Source organism: Amblyomma mixtum, chromosome 6 (assembly GCF_055824585.1).
Source record: "Amblyomma mixtum isolate Tamu chromosome 6, ASM5582458v1, whole genome shotgun sequence".
Classification (NCBI taxonomy): domain Eukaryota; kingdom Metazoa; phylum Arthropoda; class Arachnida; order Ixodida; family Ixodidae; genus Amblyomma; species Amblyomma mixtum.
In genome coordinates this window covers 53733264-53761164 of record NC_143017.1, presented here as the reverse complement: position 1 = coordinate 53761164, position 27901 = coordinate 53733264, and the positions used below count along the sequence as shown (strand labels likewise).

At 47.2% G+C, this 27901-nt stretch overlaps 2 protein-coding genes and 1 pseudogene across 2 annotated transcripts; 2 read left to right on the top strand and 1 right to left on the bottom strand.

The window, feature by feature from the left end:
* Nucleotides 1–2292: 2292 nt before the first annotated feature.
* Nucleotides 2293–4276, bottom strand: LOC149339150 (uncharacterized). The gene is made up of 2 exons (XM_089550881.1): nt 3347–4276; nt 2293–2307 (listed from the first exon to the last, which is right to left on the bottom strand). The coding sequence occupies exons 1-2, from the start codon at nt 4079–4081 to the stop codon at nt 2293–2295; spliced, it is 750 nt and encodes a 249-aa protein (XP_089407007.1). The 5' UTR covers nt 4082–4276.
* A 5450-nt stretch (nt 4277–9726) lies between these two features.
* Nucleotides 9727–12835, top strand: LOC149339149 (uncharacterized). Its single transcript, XM_089550406.1, has one exon. It carries the CDS (start codon nt 9727–9729, stop codon nt 12016–12018), a length of 2292 nt encoding a protein of 763 aa, XP_089406532.1. The 3' UTR covers nt 12019–12835.
* A 7012-nt stretch (nt 12836–19847) lies between these two features.
* On the top strand, nt 19848–24929 carry LOC149339148 (uncharacterized; annotated as a pseudogene).
* Nucleotides 24930–27901: the final 2972 nt, after the last annotated feature.

The window sequence follows — 27901 nt, the reverse complement described above, 5'->3', positions numbered from 1 at the left end:
GCAGAACAGACAGATATATCTTATCACACAGCGGTACACGCACGTGTCGCGCCCCAGATACCGACACAACACCTCCTCCCCTACTAGATCAAAAACGGTCATAGCCCCAACGCTCAGGAGGTCGCCTTTCCCGATTGCTCCTTCTTAATGAAATGGGTTCATTTTCAGATGGCAACCGGCCCAGTGGACTGGGTGCCACCTGAGGCTGCGCTGAAGGCATCGGAGGAGAGGCGACCTCTGATGCGTGTGGCAGGCATATTTCATTTGCAGTTGTTTTTTCATCATCAAGAACGGAATGTCGCAAATGATCAGCATGCACAAAACGCACTTTGTTTCCAATGACAACCAAATACGTAGTGGGAGACTTTACACGCACAATTTTGCCAGGACGCCAGTTCACCGAATCACCACGCACAGAGCGCACTAGCACCCGGTCACCAGTCGCAAAGAATCGCGGCTTCGCTCTTCGCTTATCTGCAGCCTGTTTCACCCTTTCGCTTTTCTCTGTCATTGCACTGGACAGTTTTGGTCTCAACAAGGAAAATCTGGTTCGTAACTGTCTTCTTAAAAACAATTCAGCCGGTGTCCTTCCGGTGAAGGTGTGCGGCGTTGTTCGATAACAAAATAGGAAGTTGTCTATTCTGTGCTGCAAGGTTCTTGTAGTTCCCTTTTCTCTGTCCTCCAGCAACTGCTTGAACAGTGCTGTCTTGGTAGTCTGTACAGCCCGTTCCGCCGACCCATTCGACTGTGGGTGGTACGGAGGGGTGCAAGTGTGCTTTACTCCATTTGCTTTCAGGAAGTTTTCAAACTCAGCGGCACGGAATTGCGGCCCATTATCAGTTACAACTTCAGCAGGTAGACCATGAGCAGCAAACATGGATCTTACAACTTCAACGGTTTTAGCTGCCGTCGTCGTTGTACACACCTTCACTTCCAACCACTTGCTATAGGCATCAACTGCTAAAAGGAACATTTTTCCTTCCTTCTCCGCAAAATCGAGATGAACCCTTTCCCAAGGGTGCTCGCACACTTTCCAGGGAGCCAAAGGCGCTGATTGTGCTGCAGGTTGAACACTTTGACAAATGTGGCAAGTTCGCACCGTTCGTTCTAATGCTTCGTCGATACCTGGCCACCACACCATTGACCTTGCGACCATTTTCATCTTCGTGATTCCAAGGTGCTGCTCGTGCAGCAAGTTTAGTACAACACTGCGCAAACACTCCGGAATGATTACTCTGTTTGTCCAAATAATGCAGCCCGCTTCAATAGAAAGTTCGAAACGTCGAGCCCAGAAAGGCTGCAGTTCCTGAGAAACAGATTTTGGCCAACCATGCCATATCATGTCGCGAACCGCAGTTAGCAGCGTATTGCGCGTTGTTTCGCGTTCAATGTCTTTTGCCGTCAAAGGAAGCTCGTCAAGTGTAGAAAAATAAAAAATGTCTTCAGTGTGCTCTGACGTTTCTGGCAAAGGAAGTCTAGATAAGGCATCGGCTTGGGCAATTTCCGTACCGGGCTTGTGCGCTATCTTATAGCTGTAGTTTGCGAGGAACACAAACCAACGGTGCACCCTAGCAGTTGCCACAGCACTGCTTTTTCTTTTCGGGTCGAAGAGTACGGTTAGTGGTTGGTGGTCTGTCAACACCTTAAATGTTCTACCATAAAGGTAGTTATGAAACCGTTTCACACCAAAAACAATGCTCAAAGCTTCTTTTTCAATTTGGCCATATTTGCGCTCTGCAGGTGACAGTGACCGGGATGCAAATGCAATTGGTTTATCTTTCCCGTCCACGACGTGCGACAGTACAGCACCAAGACCATATTCGGATGCGTCACATGTTAGTTGTATTTCTTTTTTGACATCGTACAACTCCAGAACATGCTCGTTAGTCAGCATCTCTTTAGAAGTCTTAAAGGCAGTATCACATTGACGCGACCAGTGCCATGCAGTTTCTTTGCGCAACAAGTTATGCAGGGGTTCGAGAACTGTAGCCAGATTAGGCAAAAATTTTGAATAAAAATTGATCAAGCCCAAAAAAGCCTTTAGCTGGGTCACGTTTCCAGGTTTTGGTGCGTTCTTTATGGCTGCTACTTTATCAGCTGTGGGATGTAATCCATCTCTGTCGATTTCATGGCCCAGATATCGTATTCGTTGCTGGAACAGCTTACATTTCGCAGTGTTGACCCTTATGCCATGTTCTCTTAGACGTATGAGCACCTGCTCCAATCGGTCATGACACTGCTTTTGATCTTTTCCCGCGATGACAATGTCATCTAAGTAGCAGGCTGTGCCAGTCAGCCCGTGTAGGACTGTGTCCATAACGGCTTGAAACACTCCTGGCGCGCAGGCTACGCCGTATGGCAAGCGTCGGAACCGGTAAAGGCCGAGGTGTGTATTGACGGTGAGCAGTTCTTGCGCTCGCTCGTCTAATTCCAGCTGCAAGTACGCCTTCGACAAATCTAAAACTGAAAAAACGGACCCGCCTTGTAACATTGTAAAAATGTCCTCTGGTAGAGGGAGCGGGTACTGGTCAACCTCAATTGCAGGATTTACCGTGACTCGGTAATCACCGCACAGCCGAAGCTCCTCACCATTTTTCTTTGGAACAATCACCAGTGGTGTCGCCCAAGCACTGTGGCGCACCTTATATATGACTCCAGCTTTTTCCAAATTAGCCAATTCCTGCTCAACCCGTTCTCGCAGCGCATACGGCACTGATCGCGCCTTACCAAATACAGGGGACGCATTTTCCTTAACTACAATGCTCGTCTTGAACCCTTTTATCGAACCGTAGCCAGGCTCGAACACTTCGCGGTATTTCTCGGTCAAGGTCATCAAGGGCATTTCTTTCGTCAGTGGCTGCACATGCATCACTTCATTCCACCGAATTTTGATTTTACTCAGCCAGTTCCTGCCAAACAACGTAGGCATTCTGGCGCCTTTCATCTCTTTAACAATTACTAGAGGCAAGTGAAAACACTGATCGTAGTACTTCACTACAACATCAATTATCCCCTTGATATCAATAGGCGTGCCATTGTACGTAACCAGTTCGACGTCTGCTGGCCTGAGCTCGGTGTTTGGAAAGTGCTTCGCGCACTCTGCCTCCGACATTACGGAAACCGCTGCTCCTGTGTCCAACTCCATGGGTACGTTTTCCCCATTTAACTGCACACTGACTACAATGGCAGGACTGGCCGCACGGTTGTCGGTGTGGCAAAGGGTCAGAAGTTCACTGTCCGACGATTCCTGCTCTAGTTGATGCACAACTCTAGTTTTGCACATTTTAGCAACATGGCCTTTCTTTTGACATTTGAAACAAACACTGTTCAAGAACGGACAACTTACAGGTGCGTGCCGCCCACCGCATCGATGACAATTCGGTTTAGTCCTTTGAGTCGTATCCTTTCTTTTTGGTTGGTCGGAGGCGTGACAGCTGTACGCCGTCGACGACTTGCTCTGCCAGAGGACATCACTGCCGCTTGACGCGTGCTCCCCACTGGTTTCCGACATCATTGCCACTGTGTCTCTCGCTGCCATTTCCATGGCCGTAGCGACGCTGCAAACACGGTCCCAGGTGAGCTCGGTGTCGGTCATGGCCAACAGCCGGCAACGTATCGCCTCCGAGTGTAGACCAGCAATCAGGCGGTCCCGAAGGGCTTGTTCCAGGAAGCTGCCGAAGTCGCATGAGGCTGCCGCTTGCTTGAGCTTCACCACAAATTCCGCGACACATTCTTGAGGTCCTTGCTTCCTTCGATTAAAATCATATCTTTCGCTCACCACAGACCGCTTCGGAGTGTAGTGCTTCTGCAGAGCCGACACGACTTCCTTGTAAGTTGAGTTGCTGGGCGTCTTTGGAAGAAGCAGGCTTCGGAGCGTCACATACGCTTTTTCTCCTATGGCGCTGAGGAACAGATGCAGTTTCTTCTCCTCGGCCACTCCATTCCCTGTGAAGTACAACTCGAAGCGCTCGATGAAGACGTCCAAGTTGCCGCTGTCAGGATCAAACTCCGGTAGCTTGCCGACTGCGAAAGCCATTCTCAGTTCGGGTTGGATCCCATCCTCGTCGCCAATTTGTTGCATTCCCAGTAAGCAGGCGTAGGCTTGACGAAACGGCTTTATTCACAGTGCTGCATACTGGCAGCTCGAAAGAAAACTCCCCCCGAGTACAGCACATGACACGCATATATACATATACTCAGCAGCCCGGCACATGCGCAGAACAGACAGATATATCTTATCACACAGCGGTACACGCACGTGTCGCGCCCCAGATACCGACACAACAAGCAGCAGCAGCCTGACTACACCCACTGCAGGGCAAAGGCCTCTGCCATGTCTCTCCAATTAACCCTGTCCTTTGCTAGTTGCCGCCCCTGTATCCCCGCAAACTTCTTAATCTCATCCGCCCACCTAACTTTCTGCCGTCCCCTGCTGCGTTTGCTTTCTCTTGGAATCCACTCCGTTACCCTTAAGGACCAGCGGTTATCTTGCCTTCGCATTACATGCCCTGCCCAAGCCCACTTCTTCCCCTTGATTTCAACTATAGGATGTCATTAACCTGCGTTTGTTCCCTCACCCACTCCGCCCTCTTCCGATCTCTTAACGTTACACCTATCATTTTCCTTTCCATAGCTCGCTGCGTTGTTCTTAACTTAAGCTGAACCCTCGTTAGCATCCACGTTTCTGCCCCATAGGTGAGTACTGGTAGGATACAGCTGTTATATACTTTTCTCTTCATGGATATTGGTAAGCTACCATTCATGACCTGAGAGAACCTGCCATACGCGCTCCACCCCATTCTTATTCTTCTAGTTATTTCCCTCTCATGATCCGGATCTGCGGTCACTACCTGCCCTAAGTAGACATATTCTCTTACTACTTCTAGCACCTCGCTACCAATTGCGAACTGCTGCTCCCTTGCAAGGCTATTGAACATTACTTTGGTTTTCTGCATGTTAATTCTTAGTCCCACCGTTCTACTCTGCCTGTCTAGCTGATTGATCATGCTTTGCAGTTCTTGTCCTGAGTGGCTTAGCAAGGCAATGTCATCAGCGAATCGCAAATTACTCAGGTATTCTCCATTAACTCTTATCCCCAACTCTTCCCATTCCAGTCCCCGGAATACCTCCTGTAAGCAGGCAGTGATGAGCATTGGTGAGATCGTGTCTCCCTGCCTGACACCTTTCCGTATTGGAATTTTATTGCTGACTTTATGGAGAACTATATTAGCTGTGCAATAGTTATAAATATCTTCCAATATTTTCACATAGCACTCTTCCACACCCTGATTCCGCAATGCCTGCATGACAGCTGAGGTTTCCACTGAGTCGAATGCTTTCTCGTAATCAATGAAGGCTATATATAGGGGTTGGTTATATTCTGCGCATTTCTCTATCACCTGCATCCGCATATCCGCATATAGCGTATGGTTTATCCCTTCGTCAGTCCAATTGTGGCAGTAGGTTCTTCAATGCCAGGTTGAATAAGAAAGGAGAGAGCACTGAGCCCTGCGGAGTTCCCTTGTCTCCCAGCTTAATGGTTTCCGACTTGATGTCTCCTAGATTTATTTCTGCTGTTAAAGCTTCTCCTGAATCATGTGGCAGCCAAGCAACACTGGCGCGCTTGTGGTTCGTGACGACTGACAGTCACGTGCTTGGTGGCATCTGTACAGCGCGTAGTGAGCACAGGGGAGTGAGTTGTTCGTTGTTCAGGCTAGGGTTCCGGAGGGAGGAAGGGGGAAGTTGGAGGGAGACGCACGCAACGCAGGTCTGTGTCCTTCCCTGTTCTATCTACCTTCTACCCGGTGTCGGCGACTTCATCACAATGTGCCACGGCCGCGTTCGGCTCAGCACCGATCGTGCGCGCGGCAGTTTTGAAGCAGACGTCGGCGCTGTCAGTTTGTGACGTCACTAAGGCTCCTTCAATATGGGCATTGCTGCCGGGGGGAGGGGATCGTAGAGCCTTACTTCTTTTTTAAGTACGCGTAATAACGTCGTGGCTAGTAGCTGCAACGTAAAAGCACGATTTGGTGGTAGACTATGTCATGTCCCCTTTAGCCACGCCTTAATTTTATCACGCGGTAGCGTAATGGGATAATTTCCATATATGAGGAAGGTCGTTTTCTAGTTTGCATTCATGGATCCCTGTGAGTCCTCACAACCCTTCTGGCGCAGTTGTGCAGCGTTTAAGTAATGTACGACTGCCCTGAGATGCCAGGTGCTCCCAACGCTGGGTCTTGTGCGACCCAGGTTGCTCTTTCCAAGCGACATCATTAATCTCACTGCCACCTGCTCACGGTCGGAAGTTGGCGCACTATCCGGTGGGCAGGTTGTGATGATGTCGCAAGGTCACGTGACCTAGGTGGACCACGTGCATCCTGGGTTGCTTTCTGGGGACCACCTGCCAGAACCATGGTCGTGATTTTTCGTTCACAGTGGTGCCGCCGACAATGCCGGCGCCTTTAGCGCTCTAGCGTTAAAACAATGGGCTCTGCTCATTGATGCTTACTCTGGATTAAAGATTTCATTTTTTACTTGGTCTGGCCCAATGCTTTGCAAAGCGAACTCGCACACAAAATCAAAGCGGCTAAACATTTCCCCGCAGAAATTTATTTGTTCACAAGGTCAGCTCGAGGTTTTCATTATCGGGACCAGTTGCAACAGCCTTTCAAGCAGCCACAGAGTTTCCGCTTGCGCCTTCGACACCACGCACAAATACTCGTGTTCCGTCTGCACATCCTCAACTACGGCCTTCACATCTGTCGAGCAGATAGCACTGGCGGTTTTACGCTGCCACGCCAATATCTACCCTCGCCGTGTAATATTGCCTAATACGCTCATAGCCACTTGGGACGCCACTTCCTTTTCCTGTGTAGGCGCTAGCAGCGATAAACGACGCTTTTCACAGAATGCATTCTTTTAAGTGTACAGTCTGCCCCGTGACTTAGTCGCACCGCGTTTCGAAAGAAAGCCTGCTGCAGAATACGCGTCAACCCGCGGCATCGCGCACGCTGCGAGAGCAAGGTGCGTATTTTTCTATTTTTCGCGACGTGTAGATAGCTTCAAGAGCCGCTTTCTTGGTGCTTTAAGACCTCGTATACAACTGTGAAAGTCCGCAGTTTATCGTATGTGTTGGAGTTTGAACGCATGTGTGATGGAACCAGAGCAGTGAAGTATCAGAATTATCACACGGAAAATTCTTCTGGTGCTGGCCAACTCTTGAAATCATAGCCATGGTTTTTCGGCAGTCAGCCATGATAATGAAAATCGTGCTTACCCCATGCCAAATATCGCCAAGAGCATGGTATTGAGCTTTCAGTTTAAATACGTGCTGTTATTTATTAAAGACGCTGATTTTTTCCCGAAGCAATAATCGCCAAATACCATGTGTTTAAATAGAAGCCCGCTGCCACTAAGTTTTAAATACAGGCTTTCTGAGGTAAAAATATTGTTTGTGTGGTATTGAAATACCAGCACTGGCCGACATTGGAAAACAGGTTACTGATGTTAACTAGGAAGCTGATCGATTAATTGCTTATATCTAACTATAGACTAGTACTGTTAGGAGGGTGGTCGCAATTACAAAGTTCTAGGCGGCCGTAAATAATAGTCACATCATTTTTTATGATTTCGAAAACGCGGTTGTTCTTACCGCTGTGGGTTAACAAATTTTGGCGAAAGATGCGCGCCATCGAAAAATGCGCCTCGCGGGCGCACGCAAAGCAAAGGCAGTGCCCCAGCCACGTCACCCCCTGGGCTGGGGCATGTGACAGGCCACGTGACAGTCCATGTGACAGGTCACGTGACATGTTCGCAATGGAGGAAGCATAGAGTTTCTTACTATTATACCTAGAGGGAAAGCTGGCGGCGCTGCACTTCAGCCACCATGGACGCTCAAAGCATCACCGGTGAGCTACTTGTTGCGGAACAGTCGTAGTTTTTCAGGAACACGGAGTGTCATTACTAAGATGTTTCATTCCAAAAACGCTGTCCGTGTGTGCGCAGACGACTTTCGCGCGAACGCAGTGTGCAAAAGCCATAGTAGTGGAAACGCGACGACACACGACGCCAATAAAAGGTTTTACTCTTCCGAAATGCCATTAAAAAATCTCTTAAAGTATCTAAGCAACAACATTTTTTTTGAAAACATATTTACTTTTAAAAGTGCGCCTGTTAATTACGCAATATTAGTTTTTTTAGTGTTCATCACTTGGCCAATAGGAAAGCTAGTCATCTCTTATTTTGGGCAAACTTTGCACTTAAATGCTTTTCTGCTCGTTTGTTGCAATCATTAGACAAGATATTGAATGTTAGGACATTCGTAGTTATCGAACAGCTTTATTTTTCTATTATTTTTTGGCCAAAAGTTGTAGTTCTGCAGTCGGTAGCTCACCGCCCCATGATGCTTTGAGCGCCCATGGTGGCTGAAGTGGCCTCGAGGGGCCTCCATGCAAACTCCCATAGAGGGGTCGCCAGCTTTCCCTCTAGGTAACAGTAAGAAACTCTATGGGAGGAAGGGGTGCAAGTGGGAGGTCACTTCGGGAGCGCAAAAGACACGCGTTTTTCGATAGCGGGAGCCTTTTTTTTGCGAGAGCACTAAAATTAAAAAAAAAAATGTCCAGCCATAACTCTGTTGGTAATCACGTTCTCGAAATTACACAAGCTGATATGGCTATTCATAACAACCGGCTGCAGGTATCCGCAGATCTGCAGATGCTATGTTGAACCACAACCTTCAACAGGCATTAAGTGTTTAGACTACCGACTCGTGTTCAAGGCACTAATGGCTGTCAACTTGACCAGCCGAGGCATCGAAACTTTTTCCGTCTCACTGGAAAACGGCCGCTCCTGTCACCATATGGCGTATTTTTCCTGCTACATTAAAATCCTTAAAACTGTCCACCTTCAAAATCTATCTCTCTTAAAAATTTTTCGCATGGCAGGCATGAAATCGCGCTTGATTCTTTTCACCTATGGCTGAGTGATTTTAAAGAAAATGATGTGTATACTATGGCACACATTTAAAAGAAATCGCTACCAACTGCGTAGAAAATTCTATTCGCAACAAAGTAAAGAAAATTCGGGAAAAAAAATTCCTGGATTACTCTTATAGTCTTGCACTGAAAACCCAGACTGAAAAGATTGACACGAACGTGTGTCTGCCGAAACGGCCGAAACGCAATGCAAGCTTCCCTGCGTCAGGCTGTTGGCCTTTCAAAGCGTCACTGTACTTCGACCACACACTGCTGAGCTTCATTATGAGTGCTCCGCAGATATTTTGAAAACACTTCCCTCACCTGCTTGAACCCTTTTCAGAGCCGACAGTGTAATATCAATAATTGAAAGCAGGTGCCCAACCTTCATATGTAGTTAGAAAGTTAATATTCAAAAATAATTTTAATCACCTTACGAGTAAACCTGATTCACCTGTTTTCTGCTGTCCTCCCAGATTGGCATTACTATGGCGCAGAAGTCATCCTTATACTTCTGAAGCCTGTTTTTAAAAATCAGTAGGGGTCTTTCCTGAAGCACCACTGGTACTGCGTACGCCTAATGCTGTGCTTAAGCGCAAGATTTCCCAGTGAGAGCTATAAGCGGCAAAAGAGATAGTAATGCAAACAGCATTCCGCGAGAGGTCATTGTATTAGCAGCTAGAGGGAACCTAGGGAGAAAATAAGCTCAGGTAGTGGTTTGCTCAAACGCCGCCATCTTTTCTTTCAGACGGAAATGTGCATGAAGATTGGAGCTTTACTGTTGTGGGCTGTTACAACAGCCTGTGGCCTCAGCACGTCAATGAACTGCACCCACATCGCTCCGTACGCAACGCTGCTGCAGCCCTTAAAGCGCTGCAACGTGACCGTTGAAAACGGATACGTCCACGCCGTTTGTACCATTCTTGTAGGGCTGGAGCTTCCGAAATATGTCACTCGTGACCCCGAGACGCTGACGATGGAACAATTGCTCGTGTCCGATGACCCTGTGGACAACAAAACTCCTCAGGGTAGTACCGTCTGCATGTCGCTCCGATCAGTCAAGATTCGAAAATCGGACAACTTTCCGCAAGCAACTGATAAGCAGTACGACCGATTCCTTACGTCCGAAGACCGCAATTTTCACCCCTTCATCATTTACTCCATGCTCGTATTCATTCGCCAGATGACACTTGAAAGCACGTTTGGCAAGCCTCCGCAAGCCGCTGTCGCCGTCTGCAACGGGACTCTATCCGACGGAAGCTGTTACTTTCACGTCTACGGCTTCGTCGACCGTTATAGGTACAACTTTACCTCTGAAGACAAGAATGCAGATTTATTCATTGAGTTCTGGAATATTCGCACCGTCAACACCGAGGCTGTGAACGTCACGTTCAAAAGCACAGTCGAGGAATTCCCTGCAAATGAGCTTCATTTTTTCGCCCTCACTCCTATAAAGCGTTTGTTATTCTATAAATGCAACTTTAATAGAATCGTACTTCAGGGTATACCGCAACGAGTGTTCCAAATCGAGCGCCTCGAGTTTTTCCACGCGCCCATTCAGATGATCCATCCACTGGCGTTCCGCAATCTGAACGAAAGTCTCAGGTATGCCTCGCTTATCGGCACAAAATTACCCGAAATTCCAGAGGCAATCTTTTTCTTAGAGCGGCTAGATACGCTCGACATGTCCGGTACCATTGTGCCACGTGACTTCGAGTTCCAGTACTGTCCCGGGAAATGTCGACGTAACAGCACCGTGCAGAGGCTAATTATGAGCGGCACCAATCTCAACTCTTTACCTAATAATGCCTTCTGCGGATTTCCGCTCCTTAAGAAGCTCGAGCTAAACAACTGTAATATAACTAACATTTCTGGGTCGCCATTTGAATGCTTGGAAAACCTCAACAATCTCTCTATGTCTGGCAACAAGATTACGCATTTGGACGGAGAAAACGTGAAGGGACTTAGAAAACTTATTTTTCTAAACCTCAATAAAAACCAGATTGTGCACTTCGAAGGCCCGCAAGTATTGTCCACTTTGATCTCCTTGACTCGACTCATACTGTCTCACAACGAGATTAAAGAACTACGACTTGGTGCAGTGGAGTATGCGCCTATCGAGGAGTTAATACTTGCGCATAATAGAATGTCAGAGTGGAAAGGACCTTTATTTACCCGCATGGGTAAACTGAAATCCCTGCTCTTAGAGCACAACGAACTGTCCACAATAAGCGAAGACATGTTGCGTGACATCAACCACATCGACTACGTGAACCTCAGCTGGAATCCCTGGGACTGCTCAGGCTGCCAGCGGATGAACCTTCTTTCCCTGATTCAGAAGCACCCTGCTCAGTGTACCGACTGTTTTGTCTGCAAAAAACCTAATGAGTACGAGGGAAAGCGTGTTCTCGAGGTGCCCTCGAATGAGGACGAGTGCGCCCCCCCTGACCACTACAGAATTTACGGTGTTCCTGCGCTCCTCTCTATCCAGGTCGCCTCCTTGATAGCCTACGCCGTTTACAGGAACCGGTGGTACTGCATTTACAGCCTGCTGTACCTCAGAGTAGCCATTAAAGCATATCGAAGACAGACGGACACAGAACGCTTTCTGTGGGACGGCTTCGTCTCGTACCACGCCTCGGACACCGAGTGGGTGCGAGACGTGCTCCTCCCAAAGCTCGAAGCTTCCATGAAGTTTCGTCTCTGCGTGGCCGACCGGGACTTCATCCCGGGCCTCCCGATCACCGAGAACATCTGCCGGGCCATATCGCGGAGCCGCGTGTCGCTGTTCTTGCTGGGCCGGGAGTTCTGCCGCAGTCGCTGGTGCATGTTTGAGCTGAGCCTGGCGCAGCATCGGCTGTTCGAGAACGACCGCAACGATGGCATGGTGTTCATAAGGAAGAACGACGTGGTGGAGTCCGAGATGAGCTCCATGCTGGCGTACCTCATCAAGTCCCGCACCTACGTTCAGCTACCGCCCGACGGCTCGAGCGAGGCCCTGAACAACCTCTTCTGGCTTCAGGTCCAGGCTGCTCTGCAACAGTAGCCATGCGGCTCTAAACTTTCCTGCTTCCAAGTATTGCGCTCTCATGAGGTTTCGGCCGTTGTTGGTGCTACTAGCCTTTTATTACACTACTACCAGTGCTGCCGCAGCGACATTCTCGATAAATAATAGAGACTCACTATTCGTCTTAGAGTCCACACACCGCTGACGCTGATAGTTCAGGACAAGGCTCGTCATGATGAACCAGGGGAAGGGCGGTTCGTCCACTTCTCCCATACTAGTTATGGACTTTTTTTCTTCAGCACATGTGCGGATTCTGAAAGTGTACGCTGTGTGTTCTGGTGTATATTTCCGTCTGTTGTACGAGCTTTCATGCGTTCGTTGTCGTCATTTTGTCACCAATCAGTGCGTGTTGTATATTTTGCACATGGTAAGCAATGTATTGAAACTGTGTTTGTTTGTCGTCTGTGCTGCAGCACTAGCCTGCCATCATATTCATAACGTCCTCCTTTGGTTCACCATCTTCGATAAATTCTTTTGTCTTCCAAACACATTTTGAGATATGCATTCTTAATTTTTATGATCTGAATGTACATGTTTCATGCGCACTGTGTACATAGCTATCAGTTCTTGTCTTTGCATAAGCATTCAATCATTGACCTTCTTCTTTGTATGTGTGTAAGAGAGAGGGCGAGGATCTTTCTTTCAAATGGGTGCCATGTTACTTTTGCAAAGCTGTTCTAAAGCCAGACAGTTGACAATATCGTGTTAAAAACTGTGGTATACCCCGCGGAGTTGTGCTGGAGATACCGGTGTGTGTTATCCTCATCTGTAATAAAGGAGTTACTGAACTGTTGCATTCACGATGGCTTTTTCTGGATTCATAGTTTTTAACTGCTTTCCTATTTTAAGCTGCAATGGCTTAACTGCGGAAAATGACACCAGATAATGAGGACTTGTGGCTTTAAAACCAGTCGTGTGACCACAACACCCCTTGAGGAATTCCGGCTGTCGTTAAGTGCTTGGAGAAACGGCCGTAAAATAAGTTCTCGGGTTGAGCACAAAAAACAGTGGGGAAATGTTTGTCCTGTAGAGTGAAACTACAATCTCATCGTGGTTCGTTTCTGCAATGAGCTGCAAAACGTAATAAATGACACTATAAGAACGATTATAACTTGGGGGTCATGCCCGCATTGAAAGCGTGATCTGAAGCGTTCATTGTAATCATCATAATCAGCACCCTGACTACGCCCACTGCAAGGCAAAGAACTTCTCCATATCCCACCAGTTAACCCTGTCTTTTGCCAGTTGCGCCCACCCTGTCCTCTCAAACTTCTTAATCTCATCCGCCCACATGCTGCCACCTCTTGCTACGCTTGCCTTCTCTTGGAATCCATTCCGTTACCCTTAAGGGCCATCGGTTATCTTGACTTCGCATTATATGCCCCGCCCAAACCCATTTCTTCCTCTTGATTACGTCTAGGACGTCATTAAACCATGTTTGTTCCCTAAACCATTCTGGCCAATTCCGGTCTCTTAACGTTACACCTGTCATTTTTTTCTCCATATCACGCTGCGTTGTCCTTAACTTGAGCTGAATTCTTTTTAGTTAGCCTCCACGTTTCGGCCCCATAGGCGAGTACAGGCAAGATATTGCTGTTGTATACTTTTCTCTTGAGCAATATTGGTAAACTGTGATTCATAATCTGAGAGAACCTGCCATATGCACTCCAGCTTAACCTTCTCCTAATTATCTCAGTCTTGTGATCCAGATCACTACCTGCCCTAAGTGCATTTACCAGAAATACTAATATATAGTTGCAGCCTAATAGTTGCAGCCTACAACATGTATTCCGTTACCGATTACAACACCTCGCTACCACTTGTAACTGCTGTTGTCTTCGGCTACTGTTAAACACTATTTTGGTTTTCTGCATACCCACTGATCTGCTCTGCCTGTCTAACTTTGATCATGCTTTGCAGTTCATGTCCAGAGTGGCTTAGCAAAGCATTGTCATCGGCAAATCGCAGATTACTAAAGTATTCTGCATTAACCCTTATCCTCTGAATACGTGTTGTAAGCAGGCGATGAAGAGCATTGCCAAGATCACGTCTCCCTGCTTGACGCTGGTTCTTTATGAAATTTTATTGCTGAATCTATGGAGGACTGGGATAACTGTGCAGCAGTTCTATATGTATTCAAGTAGTTTTACTTCAGGTTCTTGTACACCCTTGACTGAGTAGATGCTTCGCATTCTGTGCGTCTTCCTTAGAGAGGTCACTTCTGAATATGTTTAGCCATTGTCACGCTAGTTAAGGGTTTCATAGGAAATAAAAGCGAGAAAAGAGGCTAGTTGGTAATGCAATTTCAGGACTTTAATCCAGTGAGTATACAGAGAAGGAGGACGCACGAAAAATAACACAAACTGCTCGTAGCGTAACGATCAACTGAATCTTTATGTGGAAAACGAAAAACATGCATTTTATGTGCAAATGGGAAGGGCCTGAAAGCACTGAAAAACCCTGTGCGTGTCACAATTTTGATTCTGTTTTCTTTCTGATTCACCTCTTGTCTGTTAGTGTTCTAAAATCTAATCTGACCAGTGGTCAACACTCTTGAATGTGGGAAAATGCAAATTGCTCGTGTTTTGACGATTCTGAAATATGCCCGCGGAATTCTCCGGCTATTCCATCTTTACTGGTCTGGTTTCAAGAGGATAAACGTCCCATAGCGGCTCAGGCTATGAGGGAGGCCGTAGTGGAGGGCTCAGGATAATTTCAAACTTCCGTAGTTCTTCAACGTACGCTGCCATCGCTCAGTGCACGGGCGTCTACATTTAGCCTGCATCGAAAAGCGACCGCCTTCGCTGGGATTGAAACCGCCTTTTTGGGGTCAGTAGTCGAGCACCATAACCACTTAGCCGCCGCGGCGACTTCATATTCATTACTTACATCTTGTCGGTACACATGTTTTTTTCTGACAGTGGCTTGCAGTGCTTGCAACTTTTGCACTGGTTTGCAGGCGTTGATGACGCGTTGTTCTCTTGCAAAGTTCTCGAGTGCTCCTATAACCTGACAGTAAGGCAGCGGATAGTCCACCCCTCTTAACTGTACCGCAGGACAATTTGAGGCTTAAGCCACACCCTGCAAAAACTGCCACCCTTCTCGATAGTAATGCTGTTAACCCACCTACAGATTGACTCACTTTGCTTTCTTTGTACATTGGGCAAACGTGTAAGTGCTTTAAAAAACACGCGATGGAGCACGCAAGATTCGACAGCAACGCCTCGGAGGACATTTGGGCCACCACTGCAAGAATTGCGAGCCCACCGGATGGACACACTGCTGCGCGAGTCTACTTTTTTGGCCAAAAAGAGCGAGCGGTTAATACATGAAGTAGCGGAAGCTATTGCGATCGACGACAGCAGGGAATCTTGCGTGAATACCACATCCGTAGCCCTCACAGATAGAGAAAAAAAAGATACTTTAGACAGTTTTAGAAATTTATCGCTCCACTTTATGACAGAGTGTCGTTTTTGTTGCGCCCTGCTTTCTAACTTTTTATTTTGTTATTATTTCTTCGCCGTTTTGTTAGCCTCATGTTTTATTGCTTTGGTTTTAGTAAGTTTGTATCACTTCTAATAATTAATCTGGATTGGCGCTTTATACCTCCCGTGTTTTACTCGTGTTTTTTCCTTGTTACTTCTATTTTATCCGATGGCGTTGACCACTTCTGTTTCATCGCGACTGCGCAGTGTTTTTATTTTCTTGTCTCCTCCCCCATTTTCGGCTATATATGCCCCGCCGCGGTGGCTCAGTGGTTACGGCGCTCCTGACCCGAAAGACGCTGGTTCGATCCCGGCCGCGGCGGCCGAAATTCAATGAAGGAGAAATTCTAGAGGACCGTGTACTACGCGATGACTGTGCACGTTTAAGAAACCCAGGTGGTCGAAATTTCTGGGGCCCTTCATTACGGCGTCCCTCATAACCTGAGCCGCTTTGGGACGTTAAACCCCAATAAACCAAACCAAACATTTTCGACTATATATTGTTCTGTGCGCCCAAATAAACATCAGTTGTTACCCTTTTTGTCGGGATTCCTTGCTCTGTGCTGTCCCTCGTTGGCGGATTTTTTAAGTGCAATTTTAAGGGATATGCGGTAAATTAGTGTCACCTGAACATATTGTTAATTTCACTGCTGGTTCAAAAGTTTGGTGGTGGCATGAACTAAAATATAGTGTCCTTCAACTTGTCGCCTTATGCTCCACTCTTCCCTAAATACTACAGACTACCTTTGTTAAAGCAGCCTGAACCCTGGAGTCATTGACTTAACCAGTAAATGTTCTGTTAGCACAGCGACAAGGCTGTCCCGCGTATAGAAATGTTCACGAGAAAGGATGCGGTAAAAAAACGTCTTTAATGCATTTTCATAGGCGATTTGAAACTATAAAGAACACCTTCGAATGTCCTGCCTTCTAGAAGCGGCCACAAAAGCTAGCAGGATTGCATGCGAGAGAGGAATTCACTTTCAGAGAATTTTTGCCGCCTCGTTCTTGACACCGTCGTAAAGGCTGTTCAAGTAAAGAAAGATCGCAACTCGTTCATTCAATTAGGATTATTTCGCGCTCATTACTTCCGAAGTTTCTATTCTCGGGTAGAAATGACAAATTGGTGGACAAGTACACTTTAAAATTGCCTGCATTGTTTCCCACCAAATGTGACGTGCAATTCGTGATGACCTCTTCACATGCACGCAAAAGGGGGACTATCAGCGAATATTCACAGTCTGACTTGAGCTGTTTATTATCGTGTTACGAATCAAAAGAATGTGGGGAAGTGATGCAGTTAATTCAAGTAAACCCCAGCCGATGTTCATGATGGAAAACGAGCTGGAGCCCATGTGTTGTCGCTGATGACCTATGCAAATTCATCGATGGATTGCGTTAGGATAGGCTTATGATACTGAGGCAGACTTCATTAATTCAAACTTCATTACTCCAAGAAAAGTTACATTACCTCTCTGCATATTAAGAAACCTTGACCCAGTTACGGCACTGCATTTGATGCAACCGTAAGGGATTGTGAAAAGATTTAATTTGTAGCTCTTCGGTAGCGATCGGGGTTAATTTCCATACGTTAACAACGGAGTGGAGTAAGGGGATTCTGGCGAAAAACACCCTTGTAAAGTTTCGGGCATAGAGAAGATGTTTCTACAAGCGTGCATTGGCTGCCTTAGTTAATGTTTTTGTTCCTTGTGCAGGCTTTCACCAGAAAAAAAATACTGATGCATCAAAGTGGACAATTTTCAAAAAAACCACTTAGTGATGGGTGGAAGGACATATTTTATTTGCGCACACGTTGATGAACAACGAAGGCGGTACTTGGTTGACTTTCAGCGTAAACTGAAGCGCAACATCAAAAATATTTGCACTAACCTGCCAAAGGTACACAATACACGTGGTGCGAAGTAAAACAATAAAACTTGCATTATTTCTCTGTGACGTGTTCTCGTGTGCTCGCCGTTTAACAGAGGGTAAGATCCCCGGACGCGTGTTCGCCAAATGCAGCCGGTACAGCCAGCGATGACAGCGCCGCCCACCGGCGGGTAGCAGCCACATTAGGGCTGGTTATAAATATTCATTCAGAACGAGAGCTTGACATCGCTGCTATGGCGCAGTGGATTAGAGGCTCGTTTTGCGTATAGAAGGTCGGCCGTTCGACTCCGCTCTCTCTGCTGTAGTTTTATTCTTTTTTAATTTCATTTTTTTTTTCAAATTCTCTCCTTTTAGGTCGCAAATCGTGATGCTTAGTGCCATATAAGGCCGTTTAAGAGGATTTATTATCCCTTTTAGGTAAGGCGTTGTGACAATCTTCAGTCACCGTGATCAATTCACCGTGGTTTCAAGCCTTGTGGCTGTACAGGCTGCAGTTGGCGAATACGCTCCCCGGACCGTGGCCACAGGAGTCAACTGTCCCCAGGACCTACCTGGCACTGTTTTGCTACCTGATAGGGACTAGCTTCGGTAACAAATTCTGACTGTGCTCTTCGCTCCTTCTCCCTTTCCTTTTTCAATTTCGTCGTCTCTCTCCAGGGCAGCCAACCAGCACACGCTTCTGGTTAAAAATCACTGCCTTCCCTATTCGCCTTTATCTCTTTTTCTCTCGCTCTGCAAAACGTGAAATGATTTAGTCTTAGTGAAGCTTTCTCACATGGGCTTATAGCTTTCTAACAGGAATTTAAGTCTGCGCACGAAACGTATCGGCAAGTGGAGAAGCGCAGGCAGTATGTGCGGTAAAGTACTTAATATTGCGTACGCAGAAATTTTGCACAACCGCATGATTTCTGTGAGAAGTTGTTTTTCAATGCTGTTCTTTAGCGTGCGGTAAGACAGCACCATAGCAATCAATATGTACGCATATCCCTCCTCGAAACGCTAGCAGAGCACTTTTCTGGCTGAAAATGGTGAGTCGTACATCGCCCTGAGAGAACACATTTTCAAACTGAGGTCTTCAAGTGCAGGTAAAGTGCATATCTCGTGATCCAGAAGACAATAAAGGGTCCTACCGTCCCATGTAAAGGATTTAAGAGAAGGTTTACCGATGAAAAAAGGGCTAGATGGAATATAATATTGGGGCTTCGGGCTGGATCCTCCATATTTGGGTACTCGAAAGTACGGATTTAAAAAAAATGCCATGAGAAGTGACCTTCAGTTTAAGTCCAGAAAGTAAACGTTGCTGAAGTTGTACCCCGGCAAATGCACGCCGCCCGTAAATCGACTCAAGCTTATAGCTTCAGTCTTGACTTGGTGCACTCTTGTCGATTTCCCTGCGCCTCTGAGAACTTGCGTGAAAGAACAGGCGCAAAATATAATGCGTTTAGAATTTCCCAGCAGAACCTTGCCACGTAATGTACGTGATAGATTTTCGGTGCCTCTTGGAAATACCTGATTTGTATCGTGCCATGCACGTGACGTACAGCCCTCAAATGTTTGGGCATAAATTTTATAGAAGGCGTAAATTTGATCATCGTCTGCATTTATTCTCCCTTTTTTGGCTTGACTCGCTGATGATGACGCAAATATATCGATGATGTACCGCCTTTCGTTTCGGTTGATCAGTTCAATGAAAAAGAGCATCAATGGCTCACCAAACTGGAGAATACGGACGAAAATTTTCAAATTAAATTTCACTTCATCTGATACTTTCTTCAGTAGATATTGATAACAGCATTCGAAGCTAAGGTCGCGGATCGGGAGACATTCATTTCCATCCTGAAGAACTTTCTCCTCCAAGAATTTTCATCGGTATGTAGCGGCTCTCCTGATTACAGCAGCCTGACGGGCGAATAACGACTGAATTTCTGTGATGACGACGCAGCTGTCATGAACAATGTCATGATAGAAAGAGCTCACGAGACAGAAAGAGCTCATCACCTCGATTGTCACTCACAAGTTAAAAATCGTCCTATAATCGTGAAATTCAAGAGTTGCAAAACTAAAGAATCCCTCCTATGAAATGGAAGAAATCTGAAATACACGGTTTAGAGGTTTATAGTGTTGGAGAGGACTTTTCGCAAGCCATTCGTCACGCGCGAAAACAACTTGCTACATTTGCCACAGCCAGGTCTACCAAGTTTTCCTTGCGATTTAAAACACTTCACATTGGCTCGAATCGTTATATTCTTGACACTTCATCTAACACCGCAAAGCAACTCGCGTAGCAATCGTCCCATCACCCTGCGCCAATAAAACGCCAGCGCGCCACACCCTCTAATGTTCTTTCGTTTCCGTGATATTCACTAACATCCGCAGCTCCCAGGTGGGCACGGTGACTGCACCTCAGCGCAGCCATCTATCCCGCTAATCTTTGCGATGCAGACGATCAACCGGCTGTTCGCCAGCCTGCTGTTGCCTACCCTGGCAAGCATTCTTTCGGGTGCGTCGTTTGACTGCGCACCACCATGCTCCAGGGACGAGCCGGGACGCTACCACTTGCCGCTCCTCAGCTGCCCGCCCTGGATGACTGCGCCAACAGAGGAACAGTGGCTGCCGGCATCGATGGAATCATGGACGGCCACATCATCACGGACATCAACAGCTTCGCCGCATATAAAACCGCCCCCCGCCGCCGATCTCTTGCCTCTCCTCTATCTGCACGTTGGCAGCGGTGGTGGCTTGGCTAGAGCCAGTAGCAGGCCCGTGCAATTTCCTTTTCATCCTTCTCTCAGTCACAACAACAACAACAACAAGTCGCCGAAGTATCTGTTAAGGGCGAGCGCGGCTTCGGCCACGAGGAGTATCTGTTCTCGCTTCGGCGAGCGCGGCTTTTTGAGCAGCGTCCGCTCCGGCGGACGCAGTTGTTGCTGCGACGCGCGTCTTTTCTTGCCTTTATCTCTTTCTTCTGATCTCTTACCTCTCCTCTATCTGCACGTGGCAGCGGTGGTGGCTTGGCTAGAGCCAGTAGCAGGCCCGTGCAATTTCCTTTTCATTCTTCTCTCAGTCACAACAACAACAGGCGTAGCCATAGAGAAATATATTGGTAAAGAGCGGACACTCGGCGAAATCTGGCCCCAGGAAATGACGCGCAATCCTCCTCCTCCAATAGATAATCTGCCGCCTCCCGGATGGCGCCACCAGTCATTAAACGCACGCACGCGCGCGGGCGGGTGGCCGGCGCGGCGGCGGCTAAGACCCATCCGAGCAGCAGAGGGCGGAGAGTGGTGGGGGCAGTTTTGTGTTAGTGAAAGCGTGCGGCGTATTTGTTCGTGCGGGCAGACCGCAATTTTTTTCGTCTCTTGCCCTTCGACGCAGAACTCCTCCTGTTTATGACGGCGGCAAGGTGAGAAATGTTTATTTGTTGAAGTACGCTGCATTGCAAGCAATTTAGGCGGCCGCGCCGGCCTGCAGTTCGTGAAGCGGCGCGCTCGCTCTGTGGCCAGCCGGCTGTTGTTCATGGCATTCTTGCAGTTCGTGACAAAGTCAAGGAAGGAATGTTTTGTTTTTGCAAAAGTACGCTACATTTCAAGCACTTTATGCAAAATTACGCTGCATTTCAAGCACTCTAGCTTAGTACGCTGGCGCAGTTGTGAAGGGCGCGCGCACGCTGTGTCATGCTACGCCGTGGGCGGGAGCGGCGGGAGGAATGATGTTGTATGATGCAGCCTCGCCGGTCGGTGCGTAGAAAAAAAAAAACGTGCCCACGGCCTGTGGCCCGACGCGCTGTGCTTAGCGGTTAGTTTTGCTTGGTTTGGCGCTGAGTTTCTCGGGACGTGACGTTTTTGTATGGCCCCCGACAATATGTAACTTCTTTTGGGTGACATTTGTAGCTGTAAGGTTAAAATGTACAGATGGCAAATCGCATGTCTTTAAAAAGCGAACTGTCTGTTCCGCACCTCTCAAAGCCGCTGTGACCAGGAAGTCAAAAAATGAGAACGAAATCCTATAAGTTTACCTGCACATGCTTACATGCAGACCATTTCTAACCAAATGTTATCTATAGATATCGCTTGTTGAGCCCGAAACACGCCCAGAGCGTGTTCTAGACATGCGTTTTGCCCTCTGTACTTTTTTAAAGTGAGCGAACGGCGAAGACGACCGTTCCCGCGCAGCAAGTACGGGACCGTAGTTGGCAAGACTCGTGGATAAAAGATGACGCACGAAAAGCTCAAACCTTACTCTTGTACGTATGTACTACGTGTGAAAGACTCCGTTATCTGCGCTCGTGGAAACGCACATTTCACCCGTGCATTGACAACATAGGAATGCGCTTTTGAAAACCGGCAAAAAAAGACAACGCGTCGGCCTTTGTAAACTCTAAAGAGCTTGAAAACCAGGAACTGTTGCGGCGATAGTTTAATTTTCTATGCTTCTTAAAACATACGTTGCATCCGTGTATTTCTCAGTGCTCCTAACACATTTTGTACTTCTAGTTCGTAGTTCGTGTTGTGGCCGTCTGTGTACGAAATATTTTTCTCGAACAAAACGCGTACTCTGCTGTCCACCTAGGTATTAGAAGGTAGACAATAACGTCGGGGAATGTAGAAATGCTTGCAAAAAGTTGATTGGCATCTGCCGTGTAGTAAGTTATGTGTATTGTACTTTGCGCAACGACGTTCAGCACGCGAGGTTCGCAAAAACATGTTGACTACGCTCGTAATTTCATTCCCTCGCCGCTTTCGCAGCTTTTCACTGTTTACAGAGTTACAATATAAGGAGACTGAGAATGACCATACTTGCGAATTTTTCAGGTGATGCCACCCGTCGGCAACACCTGCTGTGTGCCGTGGTGCCGCAAGAGGAGTCTCCACATGATGCACCAAATGGTCAAAATTCATTGTATCGGCTTTGTTTATGTTGCACAAAATAAATGTTCTCATTTCACACAACACCTGGTGTCTTTTGTGGAGTGCTAATATTTGGCAAAGGCTGTGATGCAGCTGCGTTCATGGCTGGTAAAAAGCACTCGATATCTATTTAATTATACGCTGCCAAGGGCGCAGCGGGGCGCGGCGTATGCTAACATTCAAACCGCGCGCCCTGAAACCGGAACCGGAAGTCGCCTCAGGCAGCGAAGCTCAGCGCATGCAGGCATTCAAACTGCGCGCGCCAGAAACCGAAACCGGACGTTATGAGACTCCGCCCGCTTGGTGCGCTGCAGTCAAATGGGCCGCTGGGCCCTATGGGAGTGTCCGCTGTTTACCAATATCTTCATAGAGTAACATAAAAGTAAAGAGCGGACACTCGGGCCCTTTCGCGGCCGAGTTCGGCGCTTCCCCGTTTCCGCCAGATGGCACTGAACGTGCAAATAAAAAAAAAAGAAAGAGTATGATCTTGGCATGTCTTGGCTTCCTTCTGCGGAGTGGCTGATGCGCTCATTGTCACCCTGACAGAATGCACGTAGTAGGTTCACTGCCGCTTGCCAAGCGCACGCGATGCGTGGCATAACGCCTTTGCGGCTTGTGGGTGACGTGTTCGCCGCGGCGTCCAGGCAAGCGATCAAAGCCAAACGCTTTTGACGAGCGTTGCACGTCGAAACCTGGATAATCGTTGCGTGCTCCGTAATCGTCACGCTGGTGGCCGGCTGCTCAGCTGGGCATTGTGACACCGCCTCCTCCGCGAGAGTGGAGAACGCACAAGACGCAATGAAAGTAGAGCCTCCAAGATTCCTGTTATTGTCTATCATCTCTGAGGCCAGTGCGTTTCCCCGGGTCCGCTAGGTGTGCTGTGCACAAAAGTCGGCCGCTGGGGCCTACGGGAGTGTCCGCTCTTTACTTCTGTATTACTCTATGATATCTTTCTCTATGGCGTAGCGTCCGCTCCGGCGGACGCAGTTGTTGCTGCGACGCGCGTCTTTTCTTTCCTCTGATCTTTTAACTCTCCTCTATCTGCACGTGGCAGCGGTGGTGGCTTGGCTCGAGTCAGTAGCAGGCCCGTGCAATTTCCTTTTCATCCTTCTCTCATTCATAACAACAACAGGTGAAGCGAGCGCGGCTTCGGCCGCTTATCTGTTTTTTGAGCAGCGTCCGCTCCGGCGGACGCAGTTGTTGCTGCGAAACGCGTCTTTTATGCGAAGCATACTAGCCGCACAACCGAGCTCTTGCTGCGCCGCGCGCGGCCGCGTAGCTACCACTTGACCTACATCGGCGCACCACGTGATATGACGTCACAACAGCTGTGAAAGCTGGGGCTCAACTCGTGCGCTCGCTTGCGGACGCGCAGCCTCCGCCGGCGGTATGCTTCGCATCCTAGGCTTAACCATAAGCTAAGCCAGGCCATTTTTCTTTCCTTTTTCTCTTTCCTCTGATCTTTTCACTCTCCTCTATCTGCACGTGGCAGCGGTAGTGGCTTGGCTGAGCCAGTAGGCAGGCCCGTGCAATTTCCTTTCATTCTTCCCTCAGTCGCAACAACAACAACACCGTTCCTCTCATCTTTTAACTCTTTTCTATCTGCACGTGGCAGCGGTGGTGGCTCGGCTGGAGCCAGTAGTCAGGCCCGTGCAACTTCCTTTTCATCCTTCTCACAGTCGCAACAACAACACAACAACGGCACCGTTCTGTGGGCTCGGTGACTGCACCTCAGCGCAGCCATTTCACCCGCTGATCTTTGCGATGAGGTTAGTAAATCATATGCCTCATTTGCCAAAAAAATTAAGCAATTATGTTCTGGTGCAGTTCCCGATCCCACAGTGCTTTGTTGCCATTGCCGGCGAGTGTGCTACTGTTATTCATTCTTTGCTATCGTTATCAGGAGATATAGAAACTAACCCTGGTCCTAACGACAGCAGTACAGTACTCGCGGAACTCCAGGAACTAACCGCAGACCAAACCCAATTAATAGCCGAAGTACAGGGCCTGAAATCCGAGCTCACTACTACGGCTAAAACCATAACCGACTTATATGGCCGCTCTGGAAACACACTACCAAGCACTACTTCCGCTTCGAAACGACATTGAAAAGATGCACGCTGACACAAGCAACATGGCGCGTATAATCCAGGAAAAAAGCCGCATAGATGACGCTGAAAACAGGTCACGCCGTGACAACCTCATCTTCTAATTGTATCCCTGACACTACTGATAGCGAAACATGGGCAGAATCTGAAAAACTAATATGTGATGTTTGCCGTAATAAACTTAAAATAAATGTGGAACCTCACGAGATAGAAAGAGCTCATCGCCTCGGTCGTCTCTCACAAGATAAAAATTGTCCCATAATCGGGAAATTCAAGGGTTGCAAACTAAAGAATTCCTCCTATCAAATGGGCGAAATCTGAAAGTCACGGTTTATAGTGTTGGAAAGGACTTCTCGCATGCCGTTTGTCACGCGCGAAAACTACTTGTTACATTTGCCAGAGCCAGGTCTGCCAAGTTTTCCTTGCGATTTAAAACAGTTCACATCGGCTCGAACCGTTATATTTTCGACACTTCATCTAAAACCGTAAAGCAACTCGCGTAGCAATCGTCCCTTCACCCTGCGCTAATAGAACGCCAGCGCGCCACACCCTCTAATGTTCTTTCGTTTTCCGTGATATTCACTAACATCCGCAGCTTCCTCCCAAAGCGTGAACTCATATCCAGCGTAATTTCGTCATCCAGGAGCAATATACTTATATTAACTGAAACTTGGTTGAACAGTAACGCGTCCGACGCTGAAGTTTTAACAGATTTACCCGAATTCAACGTCTACCGAAACGATCGAAAATACTTGCGGGGGGACGGTGTTATTGTTGCAATTCACCGAGGTATATCATGCTCTATTGCACGCGTCACATCTGATATGAAATTATTATGGCTAATTTGTCGCACTCCCCCTGTAACGGTGCTTCTTGGCGTTTGTTATAGGCCACCGCAGTCTAACACAAACTTCTGTCGACATCTGAACGATACTATGAATCATGTTGTTAAATTCCCAAATGCGCGCATTCTTCTCCTTTTCGGCGACTTCAATTATCCGGACATTGATTGGCAGAGTTTAGGCACTTCTTCATTAACATGCAATACAGAGTCCAAGAACTTCACTGATGTCTGTTTAAATTTTAACCTCACTCAGTCTCGGAACCTACTCGCGTCACGCATGCAACCGCAAACACCCTTGACCTAATACTAATAGCCCTGAGTACCTATCATCCATTAGTTACCTTCCAGAAATCAGCGACCATAAAATCTTACATGCTCTATTTTAATTTACCCCCGCTCAGAAGCCCCCATTCAGAAAAACAATAAATCATTACGATAAAGGGAACTATGATGCAATAAATGAAGACCTTAACATGTTTTTTTCAGAGTACAAATCCCCATTCGACACTCACTCTGTTCACGAAAACTAGTTGATATTCAAAAATAAGTGAAATATGCTGTCTAATGTGTTTATCCCAGGGTTACTTTCCAAAATAACCTCGATAAGCCATGGTTTACCACGCATCTAAATCGTCTAGAAAACAAGAACAAACGCCTGTTTCGTACAGCCAAACGCAGTGACAATCAAGCCGCTTGGGAAAAATACCGCGCATCTGAGAAATCGTGCTTACTTGCAGTCCGTAGCGCCAGGCGGCGCTCATTTTATGACCCTGACTTACCGAAGCTACTAATCAGCAATCCTAGACAATTCCGGCAGGTTTTAAATCCTAAGCACAGTCATGATATTGTCACGCGCTTTCACAGAACATCGACGGAAGAACCAGACGATCAACAGTAGGGTTGACCGGAAGAGAAAAAGGAAGAGAAAGTGCAGAAGGTCGCTTGTAGGCTTCGTCGCCGTCCTGCCTCTATCGATCCCCTCTGTAAACAAACTCCCGTGCGTGCTAAGCACGTAACAATATTACACTGACTAACGACTTGCACGAAGCGGTTACTGACCATGCATGCGCAGGAATATTTCATAACGCATTTTCACTACTGAATTTGACACGCCTTCACAGTTACCATCGCTCAACACAGAAGCCGTCATGCCAGCTATCACATTCTTCGCAGATGGCATCGCTTCCATAATTGATAGCATGAAACTCGTATCGTCAGCTGGTATGGACATGATTAAAACAAAACTGCTGGAAAATGTAAAATCAACATGTGCAGCCTATACTTTGATTTTTTCGCAGTCGCTCTTTTCAGGGATCATTCCAGATGATTGGAAAACGGGGAAGGTCGTTCCAGTCTACAAATCAGGTAACAGGAATCCCCTATGAATTATCGCCCCATTACATTAACTAGTGTACCCCGCAAAAACATGGAACATGTCATCTACTCTGAAATTATAAATTTCTTAGACTCAAACGATTTCTTCCACTCTTCACAACATGGGTTTCGTAAAGGCCTGCCTTGTGAAACCCAATTAGCGGTGTTCCTTCACGACTTGCACACTAATCTTGACCGTAACATACAGTCTGATGCCATCTTTCTAGAATTTGCCAAAGCTTTTGGTAAAAAATTCCTCACCGTCGTTTGTTAGTAAAACTTGCATAGCAGAACTTACATCCTAACATACAACAATGAATTGAGCAGTTTCTCACTAATCGTTTTCAATCAGTATTTGCTAACGGCCACCTGTCTAACAGCCTCCCGGTTACATTACGCGTTCCGCAAGGATCTGTACTCGGTCCATTACTCTTCTTAATATATATTAATGACTTACCTGACCACGTTTCCTGCAGTATTCGAATGTTCGCTGACGACTGTGTTATTTACCATACTATTAATAACTCTCGTGATCAACTTAGTCTTCAGACAGATCTTAACAGCGTACTGAATTGGTGTAACAACTGGCTGATGTCCCTCAATCCTAATAAATGCAAACTCTTATCCTTCTCTCGTCGCCACAGCCTGCACCGCTTCCAATATTCCATTTCTAACACCTCGAGTGAATCAGTATCATCTTATAAGTATCTAGGAGTCACCTTGTCTTGTGATTTATCTAGGCGCACCCATAATGGCAGCATCATTTTAGCATCGAATAAAACACTCGGTTTTCTCAAGCGCCATCTCGCCTTCCCCTCTACACGTAAAATTACTCGCATATAAATCGCTTATCAGACCAAAATTAGAATATGCCTGTGCCATATGGAGCCCGAACCAAACTTAATTAATACATTACAAGCTGTCCAAAATCGTGCCACTCGATTCATCCACTCTTCACACTCATATGACGTCAGCATTTCTTCATTGAAAGCATTATCAGGACTACCGCCTCTTTCGTTCCGTCGTCGCATTGCAAGTCTCACCCTTTATCACAAATTATTTCATTCTTCACTCAACCGGTCACCGTATATCACAGCTGCAGCCCGCATATCTCGCCGCACCAGTCATACTCTTCAAGTTGCCCGGCCGCCATCGCATACTGCCACCTTTTCTGCTTCATTTTTCTTTCGAGCAGCAACGGACTGGAACGGCCTACCCCGTGATGATGATGATGATGATGATGTCCTCAGGCTGACA